The 18,320-nt window shown below is 46.6% G+C and overlaps 2 protein-coding genes across 11 annotated transcripts in view; one reads left to right on the top strand and one right to left on the bottom strand.

Annotated features, from left to right (window-relative positions):
* The window catches only part of Zswim9 (zinc finger SWIM-type containing 9), a 30,819-nt gene extending 21,443 nt beyond the window's left edge, over nt 1–9,376 (bottom strand). Inside the window, exons 1-3 of one of the 4 annotated variants that reach the window (XM_074057864.1) lie at nt 9,299–9,376; nt 7,740–8,023; nt 205–517 (exon numbers count right to left, since the gene is read on the bottom strand). In XM_074057864.1, coding sequence (XP_073913965.1) covers nt 205–517; nt 7,740–8,014 — 588 coding nt within the window. In that variant the 5' untranslated portion in view covers nt 8,015–8,023; nt 9,299–9,376. Of the gene's footprint in view, nt 1–204; nt 518–7,739; nt 8,939–9,036; nt 9,127–9,298 lie in introns of those variants that run through there. The other 3 variants (XM_074057863.1, XM_074057865.1, XM_020181265.2) reach the window with 3 other exon arrangements.
* Nucleotides 9,203–18,320, top strand: part of Lig1 (DNA ligase 1) — a 41,043-nt gene continuing 31,925 nt past the window's right edge. For 2 of the 7 annotated variants that reach the window (XM_074057860.1, XM_074057862.1), the window contains exons 1-2: nt 9,204–9,505; nt 17,255–17,338. In XM_074057860.1, the coding sequence (XP_073913961.1) occupies nt 17,322–17,338 (17 nt within the window). In that variant the 5' untranslated portion in view covers nt 9,204–9,505; nt 17,255–17,321. Of the gene's footprint in view, nt 9,506–9,838; nt 9,858–17,254; nt 17,339–18,320 lie in introns of those variants that run through there. The other 5 variants (XM_074057859.1, XM_020181267.2, XM_074057857.1 and 2 more) reach the window with 5 other exon arrangements.

The raw sequence follows: 18,320 nt of genomic DNA, 5'->3' as shown, positions 1-18,320 counted from the left end.
GCATTTTAAGTGCTCTATAGCCACACAGGGGCTGGGGCTCCCATACAGCAGAAAGCACTACTGGGCAGGCTGCACTACAGGGTCACTCCCTGGGTGCATATTGGTCCTCAAGGCTGCCCCCCAGGAGAATGAATGAAAGGATAAGTGGGTGGAAGAATGAATGAAATGACCCCCAAATCTACATGGCTCTCCCTGAGACCCTACCTTGGCCTCGGGATCAGTGCGGAAGAGCCCCTCCAGCACGTGCAGGGCATCCAGAACCCCGTGGTCGGGGCCCTTGCAGTGGGACAGCAGGCGGCTCACGTCGGCGGGGGCCACAAACTGCTTGGAGATCTGGTTGGTGATGCGCACGGGCAGGCAGGCATTGGCTAGTAGGAGGCCCGGGCGGAAGTGGTAGGCGAACTTGCGTGGGCAGGCAGGGTGTGAGTGGGTCAGCTGGCACTGGGACACCACCAGGCGGTCCCGCAGCGGGCTCAGTTTGACAGTGATGAAGGCTGGGCAGCTAGGCTGGGGGGGCCTGCGGAAGGAATAACCATGGCTGTCACACCCCTCTTGCTCTCTCTCTCTCTTAAGCATGGAAAAGAGGAGAGAGCTTTAAGAATATGACAGCTCTGTAAACTTGCCAAGTCGCTGTGCCTCAGTTTCCCCATATAAAAGGGTAGTAATCATCATCAGACCTTCCTTCTAGTATTGTTGTGAGGATGAAAAGAACTGATGTGTGTTTCTGGGGACCGTGGCTCTCAAGTAGTAGAGCACCTGCCTAGCAAGCATGTGGCCTTGAGGTCAAACCCCAGTGCCACTGGGCGCAGTGGTTCACGTCTGTAATCCCAGCTACTCTAGAGGTAAGATTGGGAGGGTCACAGTTCTCTGAAGAAAGAACAAAGGAAACAGCCAAGGATGTACCACTGCACACCATCAGGATAGACTCATCCATGAGACTTATAAACCAGATGGGCATGTGTGCCATTTGTCATCCTGGCCAGGAGTGTGCCAGGGAGAGGGGAAAGGGGGAGCAGGAAGGGGCGTATACAGAGAGAGAGAGAGAGAAAAGAGAGAGATGTGGGGAGGACTGATAACACTGAGCATTCATCGGATAAACAGCAACTGAGACTCATGTATCACTCAGGGGAATTCAAATGACACAAGCACGTTGGAAAATCATGCAGCCAGTCCTATGCCTCTCCTGAGACCTCGTGAATCTACTCAAGATAAACGTGTGCAAAAGGCCAAGGGCATCATCACCACAGCACTATTCCTATCAGCCAAATACCTGAAACCCAAATGTACAATAGAACAAGAAAATAACCTTTGATATATCTTGAAATGTAACATTAGCCAACAAGAAGAAAAAATAAAGCATTACAATCTCCACCACCATGGATGAACCTCACAACTGGCTGTATGAAAGAAGTCAGGCATGAAAGAAAACCCTCAACAATATTCCCAATTATATGGCGTCCAAGTGCAGGCAAAGGTCACCAGTGTTGTTAGGAGACTGGACATTTGTTACTTTTGAGGCATCACCCTAGGAGGTGAGCTGGAAGGCTTTAGGGTGGTGGGAACTGGTCACATTCTGAGTGCTGGTTGCACATGTGTTTTATTCTGGGAAAAGTCGTCAAGTTGCACTTTTGGAAAGTTTATATAGAAAAACCTTTGTTTTCTAGCATGGTGAAAGGAAAAATAATGACTTCCCCAACTTTCCACATCTTCATTTCTGGAAATGTGCGTATCACCTTACATGGCATAAGGGATTGTACAGGTGTGATTAAATGAAGGACCTCAAGTTGGCAGAATCCAATGTTATCACAAAGGTCCATATGAGAGAGAGAGGGAAGCAAGAGGATCAAAGACAGACAAAGAATGGAAGATGCTACTCCAATGGCTTCAAAAATGGTAGAAGGGACCTAAGCCACAGAACTGTGGAGGGTTCCAGAAGCTGGAAGGGAAAGAACAGGTTCTCCCAGAGCCAGCAGAAGGGACAGAGCCCTGGAGATGCCTTGATTTTAGCCAGTGAGATCCACATTGGCCTTCAGACTTCTAGAGATACTGTTTCAGGCTAACCTATCTGTGTAATAGTTTATGACAACTGCAGTAGGAGACAATGACACTGCCCACACTCTGCACTCCATTTTACAGCTCGCTCATTTGCTCTTCAATCTCCCACTTTTCAGTGTCATTCCCTTTACTTGCTAACGCTCCACCCCATGACTACCTGCCAACTAATATGGGATTTCCTTCTCACAACACTTCAGCGGTCATTCTCTTAGACAAGTATGAGGAAGTTGGTCTGGGACAGTGGTCCTCAAATGGCATGGGACAGCTCACTGTGTGAAATCAGTTTAAGGGGTTACAACCAGCACTGTAAAAAAATGAAGTAGAGAATAGGAAAAAAAAAGTCAGGGTTTGGGTTTGATCCCCAGACAGACAGACAGACACACACACGAGTGTATTTCCCCAGTAATAGTATCTAAATTGATATCTACTTCTTAAAAAGGGAGAGAGGATCAGTGTTTCTCCATGGGGGATTGGTATCAGTATTTTCTGGTAGGAAGTCTTCTGTTTTACAGCAGGGGACCACAAACGTTTTCTGCAAAGGGCCAGATAATAAATATATTCTGGCGCTGTGTCCCAAAATTGGCATAGGCAATGTGCAAATGAATGGGTGTGGCTGTGTTTCAATAAAACTTTATTTATAAAAATGGACTGCAGTCCATTCGTTGGATTTGGCCCAAGGGCTTCCTATTTAGCTGACCATTATATCCCACCAGGGCCTGGCATGTAGTTGAGAAGTCAAAGTTCCCTAATGGTATAGATGCCTCCAAAATGCTACCTCACTTTACCTGATTCTCTTCAGGACCCACCCTGAAGACCAGCAGTCTAAACACTTAAGAATTTTCTTGTTAAAACAAAAGGGGATTCTGCTTTCTCCTCCATGGACATCCAGGAACTGGCTAGACTTAAAGAAGATTTAGAGTTGGAGACTTTTTGCCTTATTTAAAGTAATAACAATAATGTAAATTTAGAAAACTCTTAACACATAACAATCATAAACAAAACATAAACCTACAGCCACACAGTGGTATCAGGTGGAAGCAAAAAAAAGTGGCAGGGCTGAGGGCACAGCTCAAGTGATAGAGCAGCCCAGGCACAAGGCCCTGAGTTCAAATCCCCAGGCTGTGTCCCCTCCACCCCAAACTGCCAACACAAAGCTGCTTTTGCTCTGCCAAAATAGCAAGGCCTAGAGATTCCATCCATTACATTTTCCAGGGATAATTCATGGTCTCTTGTGAAACACTAGTCTGGCATTTTTCAGCCTGGGAGTTCCCACGCCTAGGACAGGCCCTCACTCAGGGGAAGCACCTCTTCTAGAAGCCATCCATGATGTGTATAGTGTATCCCCTCTGGGATCCCAACACCTCACACCTGTTGGTGTCCCGACACACCATATTTGCACTTCCTTTTCAACTGATGGTGGTTGGGGGGGAGAATAATGTCACCCCCTCTAAATGTGAACTCCACAGAGACAGGACTTTGTCTGCTTATCTCCATCACCCAGGGCAGTACCTGGCCCCTACAGGTGCTGAGAACACGTACAGCATGCCCTCCACTTCCACAGTTCCACATCTACGGATTTCCCCCATCACAGACCAAAAACATTTGAAAAAAACTGCACCTGTACTGAATAGGAACCAACTTTTCTCATCATATTTTCTCAACAATAATAGAACTATGTAAATAGCATTTGCATACATTAGGTATTAGAAGTCATCTGGGAGTGATTTAAAGTACCGAACAGGATGTGCATGGATATATGCAAAAGAAAATGCGCATGGATCATATGCAAATGTTTTGCAATTTTATAAGAGATTTGAGCACCCTACAACCATTTGGTACCCTAGAATCAATCCCCTGCACAGAGAAACAACAGCATGCTGAGTGAATGAGTGAGTCCTACTTTGTAACTGTACCTGCCATACCTCCCCCAACCCCTGCCATTCCATCAAAACCATCCACCACCATATCCTCCAAAACTTCTCCACATCACCTGTAATTTTCCATTTCCACTGCTACCAACCCACTAAGAGTTCTTTCCTCCTTCATGAAATATCTTTTTTTCGCCTACTCAACTCCTACTCATCCTTCAGACATCAAAGCCAGCACACCCTCCTCCTGGAAGCCCCCCTTGACCACCCCAGGCTAGGGCAGACCCCAACACACATTGGGGTAATGACTGATGCCTGCCTGTATCATATGTGTCTCCCCAAGATGCTAAAGCCCTGGCATCTCAGATGCATACACCCTGCACACAGGAGGTGCTCAAAACAGCACTTTGGGGTGAATGAACCAAGATATCATCAGGGTGATGGCCTATTTTACTCTCATTTTGGTCACTCATGATTGAAATAAGGATGGTGGGGTGAGGTAGGGTGGTTATTAGAAGCATGGGCTTGGCAGTAAGATTGTGAGGATTTAAACCTTAGTTTTCCCTCCAAGCAGTGGAGCTACCTTGGGGAAATTTCTTTAACCACTCTGTGCCTTGGTTTTCTCACCTGGAAATTAGGGCCAAAATGATACCAGCCTCACAGGCTTGTTGGCGACTAAATACATGATGTAAAGTGGTTGGAAAATGAGCGTGTCCAGTTGATACTTAACAAATAGCAGCCAATGGGCCAGATGTTGTGGCACATGCTCAGAGGCAGATCTGGAGGAGGACTCCAGTCCACAGTCTGCAATCCGAGACCAGGCCCCAAGCAAAACTAACACTTGAGATCCTATCTGAAAAATAACTGAAGTGAAAAAGGGCTGGGGGTGTCACTTAAGTCAAAAAGCAAGTACGAGGCTCCAGGACCTCCAACTCAGCAACAACAACCAAATGGGAGTCACTATTTTCAAAAGTCTTTCCTTTTCTACAAATACCACTGTTTTCATTTGTTTAGAGTTCCCCTTGCACATTTATACTCAATCTTGCAGATTTTTAAGATCTTTGTGTTTTCAAAGGTTGGGGTGTGGTGCTGGCAAAGGTTGAGCAACCCTGTTGCAGAGAGGGAAGTGCTGAAGACAGGGGATGGTGCTGGAGCTGTAGGGAGGGGCTAGGAGGTGGTACTGCACCTCTGGAAAGGGGAAGAGTGGTACAATCGCCATCACCATCCTTATCTATGTGCCCTGGACCCCCAACCCCAGCTTCCTCCCTGACCTCCCAACTCTTTCCTTCAAACTGTCTCCTACAGGACCCTAGAGGGATCTTCCTAAACCCAGAGCTGACCCCACTCTGGGTAAAATCCCAGTACCTGCATTCAGTCTTGCTGGGTCCAGGCCTTGACAGCATTCCAGCCCCATTGCCTACCTTCTCTCACATTAACTTTTCCAGCATCAGAACTGGGCCCATGGCCTGTCCCTGAACTGTGATCATGGAGAGGTCCTGCTTTGAGCAGCTGGGAAGAGAAGCTGCAAGAGCTCAGAAGTGATGGGCTTGGAGTCGGGCATGGCAGTGCCCACCTATAATACCAGCATTTGAGAGAAGGCAGGAGGATTTCAAGGACAGTCTGGGTTACATGGGGAGACCCTGTTGAAGGGAAGGAAGGAAGGGAGAAGGATGAAGGGAGGAAGAGAGAGAAAGAGGAAGAGAAAGAGAGAAAAAGAGGGGAGGGAAAGAAAGAAAAAGAGAAAGGAGAAAGAAAGAGAATGAGAGAAACATAGAGAAAGAAAGAGAAGAAAAAGAAATAATGATCTGAGTCATTGTCCCCAAATCAGCTATCAACCACCCTGACTACTGAGTTCCCCATCCAGGGAGCATTGCCACAGTCTACCTGGTCATCAGGTCCAAACCTGGGGCACTGTTCCTGCCCCTTCCTGTCCACTGGCTCTGACTTTGTTAAGTCAAATACTGGACATATACAAATATATTCAAAAAGATCCCAAAGGTTGAAAGTCTTCCAGAACCACCCTGTAAGCTTTCAGTTACAGCTGACCACATCTTTTTATGTTCCTCCCATTTCTCCCCTCAACCTCACTCTCACTACAGTGCACCACTGTTTGCCATTATCCTCCCCTTGGTCTTTGTGGCCTTCATTAAATTCTGAGTGGTTCAAAGACTGAGACCAGCTCTGAGTTCCAAATGCCCAGGGAAGAGCAGTAGGTGCTCAGGGTGAGTTTCTTACATGGAGTTGGGTCCTATTACCAAAGGGATTCTGGATGAGGGCAGAGACTCTTGTAGGTTTAACATTCTAGACTGTTAGGGGATGGTGTGTGTTAGATGCTGCTCTGCTTTTAGACTTCAGAGTCTGCTTCTAGAATAAGGACTAAACTAGACAACAACTGCACAACAAATGCTTAAAATGTGAGCACAGCTGTGGAGAGATCTGTGCTGGATGCTCCAATTAAATCCTCACAAAATCTGTAAGACAGATATTTTAGACTTTTTCTTTGCCCCCATAAAAGTGAGGAAACTGAGGACCAGAAAGGTGAAGTTACTTGCTCCACGGCACTGACTTTATTCATTGGCAGAGTCTGTGTTCCAATCCTATGACACCTATCATTTAACTGGCTGCTCCAGTTAGTGCTCCTCTGTGTGTGGTCATGTATCCTCACAAGGGCGATACACCCATTTCTGAGCTGTGACAACTGAGGCTTGGATGTAAAGTCCATAGTCCAAAGCACGCATCCAGTAAGCAGCAGAGATGGACAAAGCAGCCTGAAGGCACAGACTGTGTTCTTTAGTGTGTGTCTTGAACTTACACACCTACAAGCACCAGACAGGCAGGATAGGAAGTGACAGGGCTGAATGTAAAGCAGGGCTGAAGGTGGCACCTGAGGCTACCTGAGCAACAATGTCCCATCTGACCAGGTGGAAGCATATGGGTTTGCCAACTCCCCTGTTTAAGGAAAGGCAGAAACCCTACATTACACAGAGAATGATTTGTTTAAAATGGGGATCAGTGGGATGCTTGGCTCCAGGTATGACCTCAGCTTTCTTGGATTGTCAACTAGATTCCTTTTTGCAGGACTACTGTGAGCTAGTTCTCTTAACTCCAGTCTTCCTGTCAAGGATGAAAAGTTTCCACAAAGGCAGATTTCCTCTTTTTTATGGGGGTGGGGAGTTGAACTTACAGCCTCTTCAAGCATGCTACTGCCTTGAGCCACAACTCCACCCCTTTCTGCTTTAATTATTTTTCAGACCTTGATCCTCCTATCTCAGCCTCCCACATTTATGGGATTACAGGCATAAGCCACTGCACCCAGACTCAGATGTTGTCTTTTGCTCAGTAAACATCCAACCATACACTAAAATATCCCCAGCTCCCAGCCTGGCACCTGATCATTTACTGAATAGAGAACTCTTTTTCTTTGTCATGTGGCTTTCTCTGCAGTTCAGTCTCCCAGCTCTCTCTCTGTGCGTGTGCAAAACCTGACTTTATTTCCCTGGCTCTTTCTGATCTCTCTGGCTTCATGTCTCTAGAATTTTCTATGACTTTGTTTTTGTCTCTTAGCTGTCTCTCACTAGAAATAAGGGATTCTATTAAAAAGTCTGTGTCCAAGTTGTCCCCACTCTGTGAGTGACTTTGTCCCTCTGGCTTCCTGCCTCCCTCTCTCAATAACTTCAGTAACTTGACATCCCAGCTCTCTGCAATAAGCAGTCTCAGTGGGGCTCTCTCTCCCCTGCATTTGTGGGTGGGGGGGTTGCTGCCCTCCCCACCCCGTGATTCCCTCCCACCTCAGGGCAGCGGCTCAGGCTCACGCACCTCGCTGCAGGCTGGTTGGGGGCACGCACATCCTTGCACACCAGCAGCACGTAACTGTACTTGAGCACGTGGATGAGCCTGTAGAGTGGGGGTGCGCTGGCCCAGGGGCTGCGCGCCACGTGCGTGGAGCTCTTAACTGAGAAGACCACCAGCCGCTGCTGGCACCACTTGTCGAAGAAGCGGCTGAACTCGGCCCAGGAGAAGAAGGCTCGCTCCAGCAGCTCCTGTTCCTCCTTCCCCACCAAAGTACCAGGTGGGGGCTCCGGTAACTCCATCCTGGGGCCCTGAGTGGAAGGTGGGGGGGGGGGGAAGAACGGCTGGATGTCAGACCCATCCCCACCTGGGTATCTCATTTTCAGTTGGCCATATTGGTGCTTGTGCATGTATCCAGATGGGAAAGGGATGGATGAGGTGAGTGGCGTTTCTCCAGATAGTACTCTCCATCCCATCTTGGTTCTTCTCCTGATTCCCAGGTTTCCCCTGGCTCAGTTGGAGCTTAATTCCAACTCTGATCTCCATCTCCCCCAAGATGGCACCTCTAGGTATGGGGGGGGGGCTGTTCTTCCAAATCAGTCCCTAAACTCAGCTTAGGGTGGACACCTCCTCAGATATGTTCCAAACTTTCAGCTAAGATCTCCTCCCCCTGGTGGTAATCTCTAGTGCCCCTATTCTTCTGGAACTCTCCCTTGGCTGTAATCCCTATCCAGCTGGGCCCCACATCCAGGCATGAACCCGTTAGCCCCCAGCCATATTCATCATGCACCCTTGGCTTCCTCCTCCCTAGATGTGTCTGGGACATGCAGGTTTTGCCCCTCCCACAGATGTGACTCCTATGGATCACCACATTTATCTGTCTCCCTCTTCCCAAAGATGCACTCATCTCCAAATGTGCTCATGTCCAGTTTTGCATCCTTTGCCTACAGGTGTGTGGCCTACTTGTGGCCAAGTCAACTCAGAAGTGTCATCAATATTCATCTGGGGGAGGGGGCATCTCCTCCTAAGACGCATCTTCTACCAGGTCGAGTTGTGGCCCTATCCTTACAGCCATAGCCACCATCCTTAATGTGTGTCGTCGTTCTAGACATGGCCCCTCTGTATCAGATGGGCTTCTTCACCCTAGATGCTCCCCCAACGTCCAGCTGCGCTTTCCCCTCCCTGGTGCAGCCCCTTCCAGCCGGCTCCCGCCTCCCCAAACCCTCCCAGTCCCTCTCACCGCGGCCCCTCCCAGTCCCGCAGTCCCACCCAGCTGTGTCTCTCTGCTCCCCCAGATGTGCACCCTTCCCCCTCCCCAACTCACCTACCCAACCCGGAGCAGCGTCCACCTCCCACAATGCCCCGCGCCCAAGCCCGGTCCGGCCCTTGTTCCCGGGATGCCCCGCGCTAGCCTCACGCCTCTCTTCCCGCCGTGCCTTGCGCGGCGGCTTTTCCCCTCCCCCGCCCCCAACCCTTCCTTATTTCCCACCAGTCACTCCTGGGACCTGCATTCTCATCGGCTCATTCAGAGCAATGGCAAGCTCGGAGCAGTTTCCCAGCATGCTGTACGAGCGGGCTCAACTCACTTCGTTTCCTTTCCTAACCGGAAAGCAGACTACAACTCCCAGCGTCCTGCGAGAGGCGGTGGTAGCGCGAAAGGTGCCCGGGCCCCTCCCCCTAGTGACCCCGCCCCCGCCCGCCGAAGTCTGCGCGCGAATTCCGTGGCGCGAATTTGGGTACGCGGAGCCGAGCGAGTGAGCCGTGCCGGGTAGTGTCTCGCGGGGTGGTGAGAGGCAAGTGGGGCTGGGATTGGGGCTGGAGGTAGGGCCGGCGAGCGTGCCGAGAGCTCCGGGCCCATGGCTTTGTCGGGTCGGGGCAGCGGCAAGGGAGCGGTGTGAGGACGCCGAGGGCGCCGTAGAGAAGGAAGGGTGCAGGCAGCGGGCCGCAGGAGGAAGAGGGTAGACAAGGGCCGCAGCCAGCTGGCCGCGACTGGGTCAAAAGAGAGGCTTGGAGGAGCCAGGCCCCTGGCAGGGGGAGGGGCCAGGGGAGGGGGGGCGGGGCAGGGGCTGAGGTGGGCGGGTCTTATAGGAATTGGCAGAGCCTGGGGAGGCGGGGCTCCCTGGAAGGCCTGGAGCTTGGGGCCAGGTCAGTTTGGGCGGTGCGCTAATCGGTGACGTCAGCTGCAAAGGGTGGTTTCATCTGAATGGAGGTGGGGCTAGAGGGAGTCAGTGGTCTGGTCCAGGCAAAGGCTTCATGAAGGGCAGGGACCCTTCTGGGTTGGAAGAAGAGTGGCATTGTGTATGTCCGAGTTCTACCCAGAGAGCAAGAAAGGGACGAAGGCCTGGGAACAGGTGGGGCCATAGAAGAGGTTTCAGGAGGTGGAGACCAGGAGTGCTTAGGGGACGGTCAGGATTTGTTGTTGCCCACTGTAGGGGCCAAGGAGGCAGAGGAGCCTGGGAAGGGAAGAGAGAAGGAAGCTTGAAGAGTCAGGGGTGAGGTAGTTGGGAAGGGCAATTTAGGGAGGGGACCTGGCCTCTGAAAGCTGCCAGGAAAACAGTGGAAAATAGGATGGAAGACCTCCCTGCTTGGACTGTATCCCCGTTTCTGCTCACTCGAATTCCCAACTTCGGCTTATTAAGTCCTTTCAGAAGAGACATAAGGGAAGTTGGGAAGGTCAAGTCTAAGTAAGACCTCCCTTTCATTTTTGTCTTAGGACCCCCTGGGAGCTTGTTGGGCCTGCAACTTTCCCCCTCCATCCCCAGAGTACTGGTTCAGTCTGTCTGGGAGTGGACTAGGGGTGTTTTAAACATGAGTCCTAGGTGGTTCTCAGAACTGGGGTCCTCCTTGTTGACTCTTGTGTTTTGAAGGGTGTTGAGCTGTTTAAAGTCTCACAAAACAAGAAGAGCATATTCAGGGAAAAGTATAAAATGTTTGACCAGAGTAGGATGTGACTATGGGAGCAAACAGGTGTGGAAATATGAGCCTCTATTAATTAGAAGAAATTCAGACTTGAACCTTCTGGTCTGTCATCCAGAAACAGTTAATCCAAGACCCCTTTCTATCTCTCCTTATCATCATAGTCTCCAGGTTTTGAAAGATCCTGCTTTTGTGAACTCTGAAATTTTAAGCATTGATGTTTTTGCTACCCCAATCTTTAGGGAATCAAAAGTGTTCAGTTCCAGGCACCATTTTAGGTTCCATGGATATATCACTGAGCAAAAAAGGGAAAATCCATACCTTCATGGAACTCACATTTCAGCCTTGCATGGCTCAATGCAGTAGTCACATATAGGAATTCAAATCTGAACTAATTAGACCCAAAAAAATTAAATTAAAACAAACTCTCAGCCCTTAGACTCACTAGCTGTATTTCAAGTGCTGCAAAGCCACATATGGCTAGACTTACCACGTTGGACAGCAATGTACAGACTGTTTCTGTCACTGCAGAAAGTTATGTTAGATGGTGGTGTTCTAGAGAGTGGGGTAATTTTTAATTTCTAATATCAGGTTTAATTTCTAATATCTGTGAAGAAAGTGAGGGAATAGAGTGATAAAGGAAGGGCTGTCTTCCTTGCTCTGGTGGTCACAAATGCTTCATAGAAGAGGTGACAAATGACAAAGCTGCTTAAAGTTAGGACGTGAATGTGTGGCACAAGCAGTAGAGGTACTCTTACCTGCTTTGCAGGTGTAAAGCTGTGAGTTCAAGTCCCAGTGCCACCAAAAGAAAAAGAAATAAAAAGCTTAAAGTTAGGATGTGAATATGCAGACTGCCCAGTCTCAGAGTAGGATCTATAAGGTTAAGTTTGGGGAGCAACTGGAGGACCTGCAATTGCAGAAAAGAAATTGAGAAGATAAAGTTGGGGAGTTGGGGAGAAGAGGGGGAATCAGGTTACCTACACACTGCCTTGTGAGGACTTGGGAGCTTATTGTAAGCATGATAGGATGATGTTGAAAGAAAGCTGAGTAAGCAGAGTTTTTTAAAAATATTGCATACAGGAATGGGGGATGTGGCCCAGAAATAGAGTGCTTGCTTAGTATGCACAAGGCCCTACGTTATATTCCCAGCACAATTGTTTTTTCTTTTTAACATACAGCAGAATGTAGTGTTTTGCTATGAATTTCCTACTGTGAATTTTAAATAAGTACAGTCTTGTGACTGCCACATCAAGATCCAGTTCCACTGTCCCTATAAATTGTCTTGTATTGCTTCTTTGCATCCCACCCTTCCCTCTGGCAACCACTGCTGTGTCTCTGTCCTCAAAATGTATCAGAGATTAATTGCTTTTTATTGCTCAGCAATATAAACAGACTAAAGTGCATCTTAGTGTGGAATACCACTGCACACAAGGGAACGCCTTGTGTGATATATGTACCCTTCATCTATACCATTGAAACTGGTTTGGTTTCCAGTGTTGGAGGAAATGAACAGAGCTTTTGTAAACATTCCCATGGGGAAGAACACATAGGCATAGTTGGAGTTGTGGAGGTGGGAAGCTTGTAGTCTTTCTTTCCAGCTGAGAGTGATGGTGGAGGAGACATTGGAGGCTGGAGAAGCAGATGTGAAATCCAGTCTAGGCCTGCAAAAGAGTTAATTGGACTGGGGAAGTACAATGACCTGTTGCACAATCAGCAGTTCTGCAGGTGCAGGCATGGAGGAGGTAGAGAGGTGGGTTTAATTAGCATTGGAGTTTTGTCAGGTAAATGGCAAAGCCAGGGAGGCAGAGGCAAGATGCTCAGGGTTGATGTAAACAGGGAGCCTTAACCACCAGGCCTGTGGGCCCAGAAAGGATCCAGGAACCTCTGAGGCGGAGTTCCTCTAGAAAGTTGGAGAGGGGGCTGTAGCTCCAGAATGGGGTGTCTGAAATCAAGATACAAATGTGAGCGCCATCAGCATAGAAATGGTATTTAAGGCCATGGCCTTGATTTGCCTGAGCCATGAGCTTTGAAGCAAGACTGGATCATAGTGGAGTCTTCATTGATTTATTTGTTCTTTGCTGCTTTCATTTATTCCGCTCTCCCAGTGCCTGTCCATTTTTGGAGCACTGCATTCTTTCATCTTCACTGAACTTGGATGTCTACTAGAGTGGGTTCTGTGAGCTCTTTTTTCAGTTTTCTTTCTTTCTTTTATTTATTTATTTTTGTTGTTCTTTTGAGACAGGGTTTCACTACATAGCCCAAGCTGGCCTGGAACTCATGATCCTCATGCCTTCTCATATAGCACCAAGCACAGCTTTCTGTGAGCTTTTTCAAGAGCAGGCACTGGGTGCTTTTTCTGTTTGTCCCCCAAGGGCCCCCCTCACAACAGAGGTCTGCAAGTCTCTTCTCTGCAGGAGAGAATTCTGTGTGAAGCTGTTTTGTGTGTAATACTAGTGTCAGCCCTCTGTGGGCTCCCTGACTGTCTGGGAGGAAAAGTTACTGGCTTTTAGAAAGCATTCTTGTACATGATGGAGTAGAATGTTTTAATCTGAGGGACTTGCTGATAACAGTACTTCAGTTATCACTCACTAAATTGCTTACTGGTTTTCCTGAATTTTGAGCTTTGAGCTATATCCTCAAATAGTATTCCTAATAATGTCCTCAAATAATTCCTAATTTAAGTTACTCTTTCTTCTTTGACTCATATAAATTTCCAGACATACAGAAAAGTAGATCAACTAAGGTAATGATAATATACTTTGATTTTTACAATTTGACTGCTTGTTTTTCTTTTTCTGTTTTTGGTGCTGGAAATAGAACCCAGGGCCCTGTGCATGCTATTCAAGCCCTCTACCCCTGAGCTGCACCTCCAGCCCTTGGTGTTTTGAGATAAGGTCTTGCTAGTTATGTAGCCCAGGCTGGCCTTGAACTCAGAAACTACCTGCCTCAGCCTCCCAAGTGCTGAGATTACATGCATGCACCATCACGCCCAGCTTTACCTGCTTTTTCTTTTCAAATACATTAAATTTTTATTATGGAACATTTCAAACCTATATAAAGGTAGAGAGTAGTCATATGAACCCCAATGTGTTCACTATCCATCCTAGTAATTATCAAAAATGTGCCCATGTTTGTTTCAGCTGTACTTAATGTTCCTTCCCTCTTAAACAGAACAACAAAACTGGAATATTTCTGAAAGCAGACTTGAGACATTTGCTAAAATAACTAGTTGACAGGCGTCATGACGTTTTGCCCCTTTTTATTTCGATATGCTTCTATAAGCAGTGAAGGTACTTCTTACATAGCCACAGTATCATTTCCACACCTATCAGAATTAGTAGTCACATAAGATTATTTGAGGTGGTTTGTGGAGATGCCATTAAATAACCATCAGAAAGGCTATCCCTCAATCTTCCCTTTCTGTTGGGCTTGTTTCTTTTAAAGAAAAAGCTTCAGTTTGTGCCACACCCCTCCAGCTCTTGGCTAATTACAGCTTGGAACAAATGCAGAGCAGCAGGCCTGAGTCCTGAGCCTTCAGCTGCCGACACGAACTAGAACTCAGCAATCTAGTTCTGTTCCTTGTGTTTCTTTTCACTGCTCTGTTGTTTGTGCTGAGTGATGCTTCTGCCTGGGGAGTGAAAGAAATGTCTTTGTTTAGGACAGGTTACTGAGTCTGGAGCACATTACCTGGATTGAATCTCTCTCTATTACATGAGCTCTGTGACTCAAGGCACAGGTTTATCCTTCTTTTTTTGAGTCAGGGTCTCTCTGTATAACCTAGGCCAGCCTTGGACTTGTGACCTTCCTGCCTCAGCCTCCTGAATGCTGGGCTTACAGGCATGCCCCTCCACACTAGCATTTTGTATGTGTGTTTTCTTGAGACAAGGTCTCACTATGTAGTCCAGGCTGACCTTGAACTCAAAATCCAACAGCCTCTGCATCCTAAATGCTGGGATTACAGGTGTGTGGTACTTTTCTGGGTACATTTGTTTACCCTTTCTGTGCCTCAGTTTCCTTGTCCGTGAAATACTTTTTGAAAAAAAAAATACTAAATTTTTATTGAGTATTTAACAAATATAAATGTAGAAATAGAAAATTAGAAAGTAGTCTATTGAACCCCTATGTACCCATAAATCATCCTAAGGCAGACTGCAGGCATTTACTGAAATAAGCAAAATAAAAACTAACGATGCCCCATTAAGTTGTAGGGGGCACAGATGACATCATTATTCTGACTGATGTTATCTCCACAACTCTAAGATTCAGAGATTCCCTCCATCCTAATACATCCCAGTGCAGAGAGAGAAAGACCCATACTTCTTCATCCTCAGGATGGTTGGTTGTTAAGGACATGGATTCTGGAGCCAGACACCTGGTTTCAAGTTCTGACTCTGTAGTCCATGAAGCTGTGTGACTTTAAAAAAATGAACCAACCTCCATTGCCTTATTTGTAAAATACCTATAATAAACTACAATAAAATTTTAAGCAGTTGAGATAGTAGTACTTAGTAAACACCTCATTTAATAAAGAATTGAAGCTTTTACAGGAAAAGTGAGTGAAAAAGTTCAGGTCATGTGCAGTAATGACAGTAGTTGCAAAGGTGGTGTAAAGAATGTTTGATGCTTGGGAAATCATTTTTCGAGGATATGGGGGTAAGTCAGGCACAGCCCTGTTTCTCCAGAGCTCCACATACAGTTGAAAGAATAGACTGAACATTATCACAAGGACACAGAGTCACTGTGAGATGGTGCGAAAGAAGTACCAATTAGCTACACTAAAGGTCAGAAAAGTGAGTATCTCTTATGGCACGTGTCCAGGGAGACTTCAGATGTCATAGCACTCAAGAGTCACACAGGGGCAGGTACAAGGCAAGGCAGTCCCAGAGGGAAGGGCCAAGAGGAAGTTGGGGGGATACAGTAAGAAAGTTACTTAGGACTCAAATTTGCTAGTTTTTAAAAATTGAACAGGTATTCCACTTACATGGTTCACAAAATCAGGCTATCCCTCTATCCTAAGAAAATCTGGTGTGAGCCAGCATAGTGGCACAAGTTTGTAATCCCAGCTACTGTGCAAGTGGAGGAAAGAGGATCATGAATTTGAGGCCAGCCTGGGCAAAGTTAGGGACACTGAGAAACAAACTAAAAGCAAAAGGGCTTGGGGCATGGCACAAGTGTCACCAAAAAGAATATTGAGGTATATCCTATTCTTACCTGGTCTGCCCCTGCACACTTTTGTGGGTTTCTTGGTTTGTGTTTGGAAATACAGTCATAACCACAGTCAAATTTAGAATATTTTTATCACCTCTCAAAAGAACCCTGAACGCTTTAGCCATCGTTCATTCAGTTTTAACACTGCACAGTATTCTGCCATGTGGATGTACAAGTGTGTAGAGAACCAGTTGCTTGTGGATGGATGTTCCACCAGTTTGTAAGCTTCTCATTATAATCTCCATTTCTCAGGAGCTAAGGTCCTACTCTTTCTCTGTGAATTCTTCTGGTAGAAGCTTGGCTTACTTCCTGCTCCCAAATGGCCCTGAGGAACCCTGCTGAGAAATTCATGTGTCTCCTGACTCCAAGATTGAGTCTGAACTCCTGGTGCCAACACTGTGCTTGGCTGAGGCTTCCAGAGACAAAGGCAGACTTGGAGATATGTGGACCCTGCCTCAGTCTCCCAAGAGGTCCTGCAATGACTTCTTTGCTTCCACTATTTACAATGGAAGGAAGTGCTCAGTTCCACTTAGAAGTTTCCAAAATTAAGGTTATAGTTTCTTTCCCATAAAATTCCATATTCCCCTTGAATTCTACTCTTGGGCTCTTGCAGTGTTATGGGAATGTTCTGTGCACCCCAGATGAAGAACTCATCTTTAGGATTACCCTGCAGAATATAGTGATATTGATTTCATTAGGTAATAGGCTAGTATTTTAAAAATACTATTTTTAAATTATCTAATTTAAAATATTTAAAGTTACAATATTTTTAAATATTATTAAGCAATAGTTTTTAAATTTAATGTTAAGTAGTATACAAGAATACATCATAAAAAAGTGACTGTCCCTCCCAAGATGACACTGTTGCCAATTGTTTTCTCCCAACAGAGACACTATGGGCATAAACAAGCGTTTACATTTGTAATGCCACAGTGCCTGGCCATGGTGTTCTGTCCTATATTTTAACTAACATACCTTAGAAGTTGCTCAATAGCTGATTTTTTTGAACCGGTCAATAAAATTTTGTGAACTACTATGTTTCATGGTGATGTTAGGACTTTTGTCATCACCTGAAAACAATTTTTCACTAATGTTAGAACTTAACAGAAAAAAAAAAAAAAGAACTGACAAAAACCTTTAGGTCCTCAGCGAATTCTTCATAGTGGATAAAAAAGGATTCCATGTGGTAAAGGTGGTGTCTGCCATTTTTCTCAGATTTGGGACTTTTCTGTTTTACCAGTGAGTCTCACTACCAAATCCAGTTTAGTTTATAAAATCAGCATTTTCTTCCTGAAGGGGAAGACATGGTTGTGATTGTATTTCTTCTTCTATTTTTTTCCTTGGAAAAGAGGTTTCTTGGTGTGTTTTGGTCTCTGTATAATTAGTATCCTCAACGAGTCTTCAACTTTCTGTTTCAGGAACAGCTGACAGGAGAAAGGAAAAACTAAAAAGAACACAGGAGAAAGGGAGAGTTCCAGCGCCATCATGCAGCGGAGTATCATGTAAGCACCCTGCCACACCCCAGGCACTCTCCACCCCTGTTCTTCTCTTAGAGCTCAGCTAGACTTAAAGTCAGGATTTCCAGGAGTTGAATAGTGTGGAAAATGGGGACTGGAATATGGGAGGCAGGTAGTGTATTACCCAAAGTTCTTTTTAGTTTCAGGGCATACAGACCCCATTACTGTAGTATCAGCAGCACTTCCCCACCACCACCCCTGTCCCTTTTCCCCCCACCAAAATCTGTCTGGAGATCTTTATAGGGGTGTGGGGATCTGCTATTGCCATCTAGTGGACAAAAGTGAGTTATGCACTAAGCACCCTTCGTTTCCAGGATAGCCCCCATACCCACAAGAAAGTGGTCCAGCTTCAACATCATTTTTGCCTGCAGGCTTGCTTTAGGAAAAAAAAGAAAGTGAATCACTTGGCTTCCATAGTTGTAACCTACAGTCAATGGCCTTAGGCTTAGTTGGTCTAATTGCTAAAACTGTGGTACTGGGAATCTGTCTCTTTCTGTTTCAGCTCAGCTGTCTTTGGTGTTGTCAGTCTCAGGCTGGGTCTCTTAAATTAACAATCCCAAAGGAGAGGGAGTCTCTTCCCCTTCTGTCCCAACAACATCTCGAGTCCACTTTCAGTTTGAATCACATCTTGTCACTGAGCCAGCCACTGTGGTCACAGACGTGCAGTGCACTGATTGGCCAGGCCCAGGTCATGTGTCCACGACTGTTCACACGTGAAAGGGCAGGCCACTCTTGTCATATGTGCTAAGAGAATTCTGGGGGAAGAGGCATCCCAAAAGGAAAATGGCAGCCCACTAGCAGGAGAAGGGAATGGATGCTAGACACCCTAGACCTCAACGTCTACCACGGGACCCTGGGAGACCATGGGAAGCCCAGAGCCTGGCTGGCTTTATTTTCTGGATGAGAAATCTGTGGTTCATCTGTCCTGGGATAGTAGTACCTCAATTGCTCTCTGTTCTCTGCCTTG

The sequence above is a fragment of the Castor canadensis genome, chromosome 16 (assembly GCF_047511655.1).
Source record: "Castor canadensis chromosome 16, mCasCan1.hap1v2, whole genome shotgun sequence".
NCBI classification, from domain to species: Eukaryota; Metazoa; Chordata; class Mammalia; order Rodentia; family Castoridae; genus Castor; species Castor canadensis.
The sequence above is the reverse complement of the archived record's forward strand: the minus strand, read 5'-3'. Positions and strand labels throughout refer to the sequence as shown.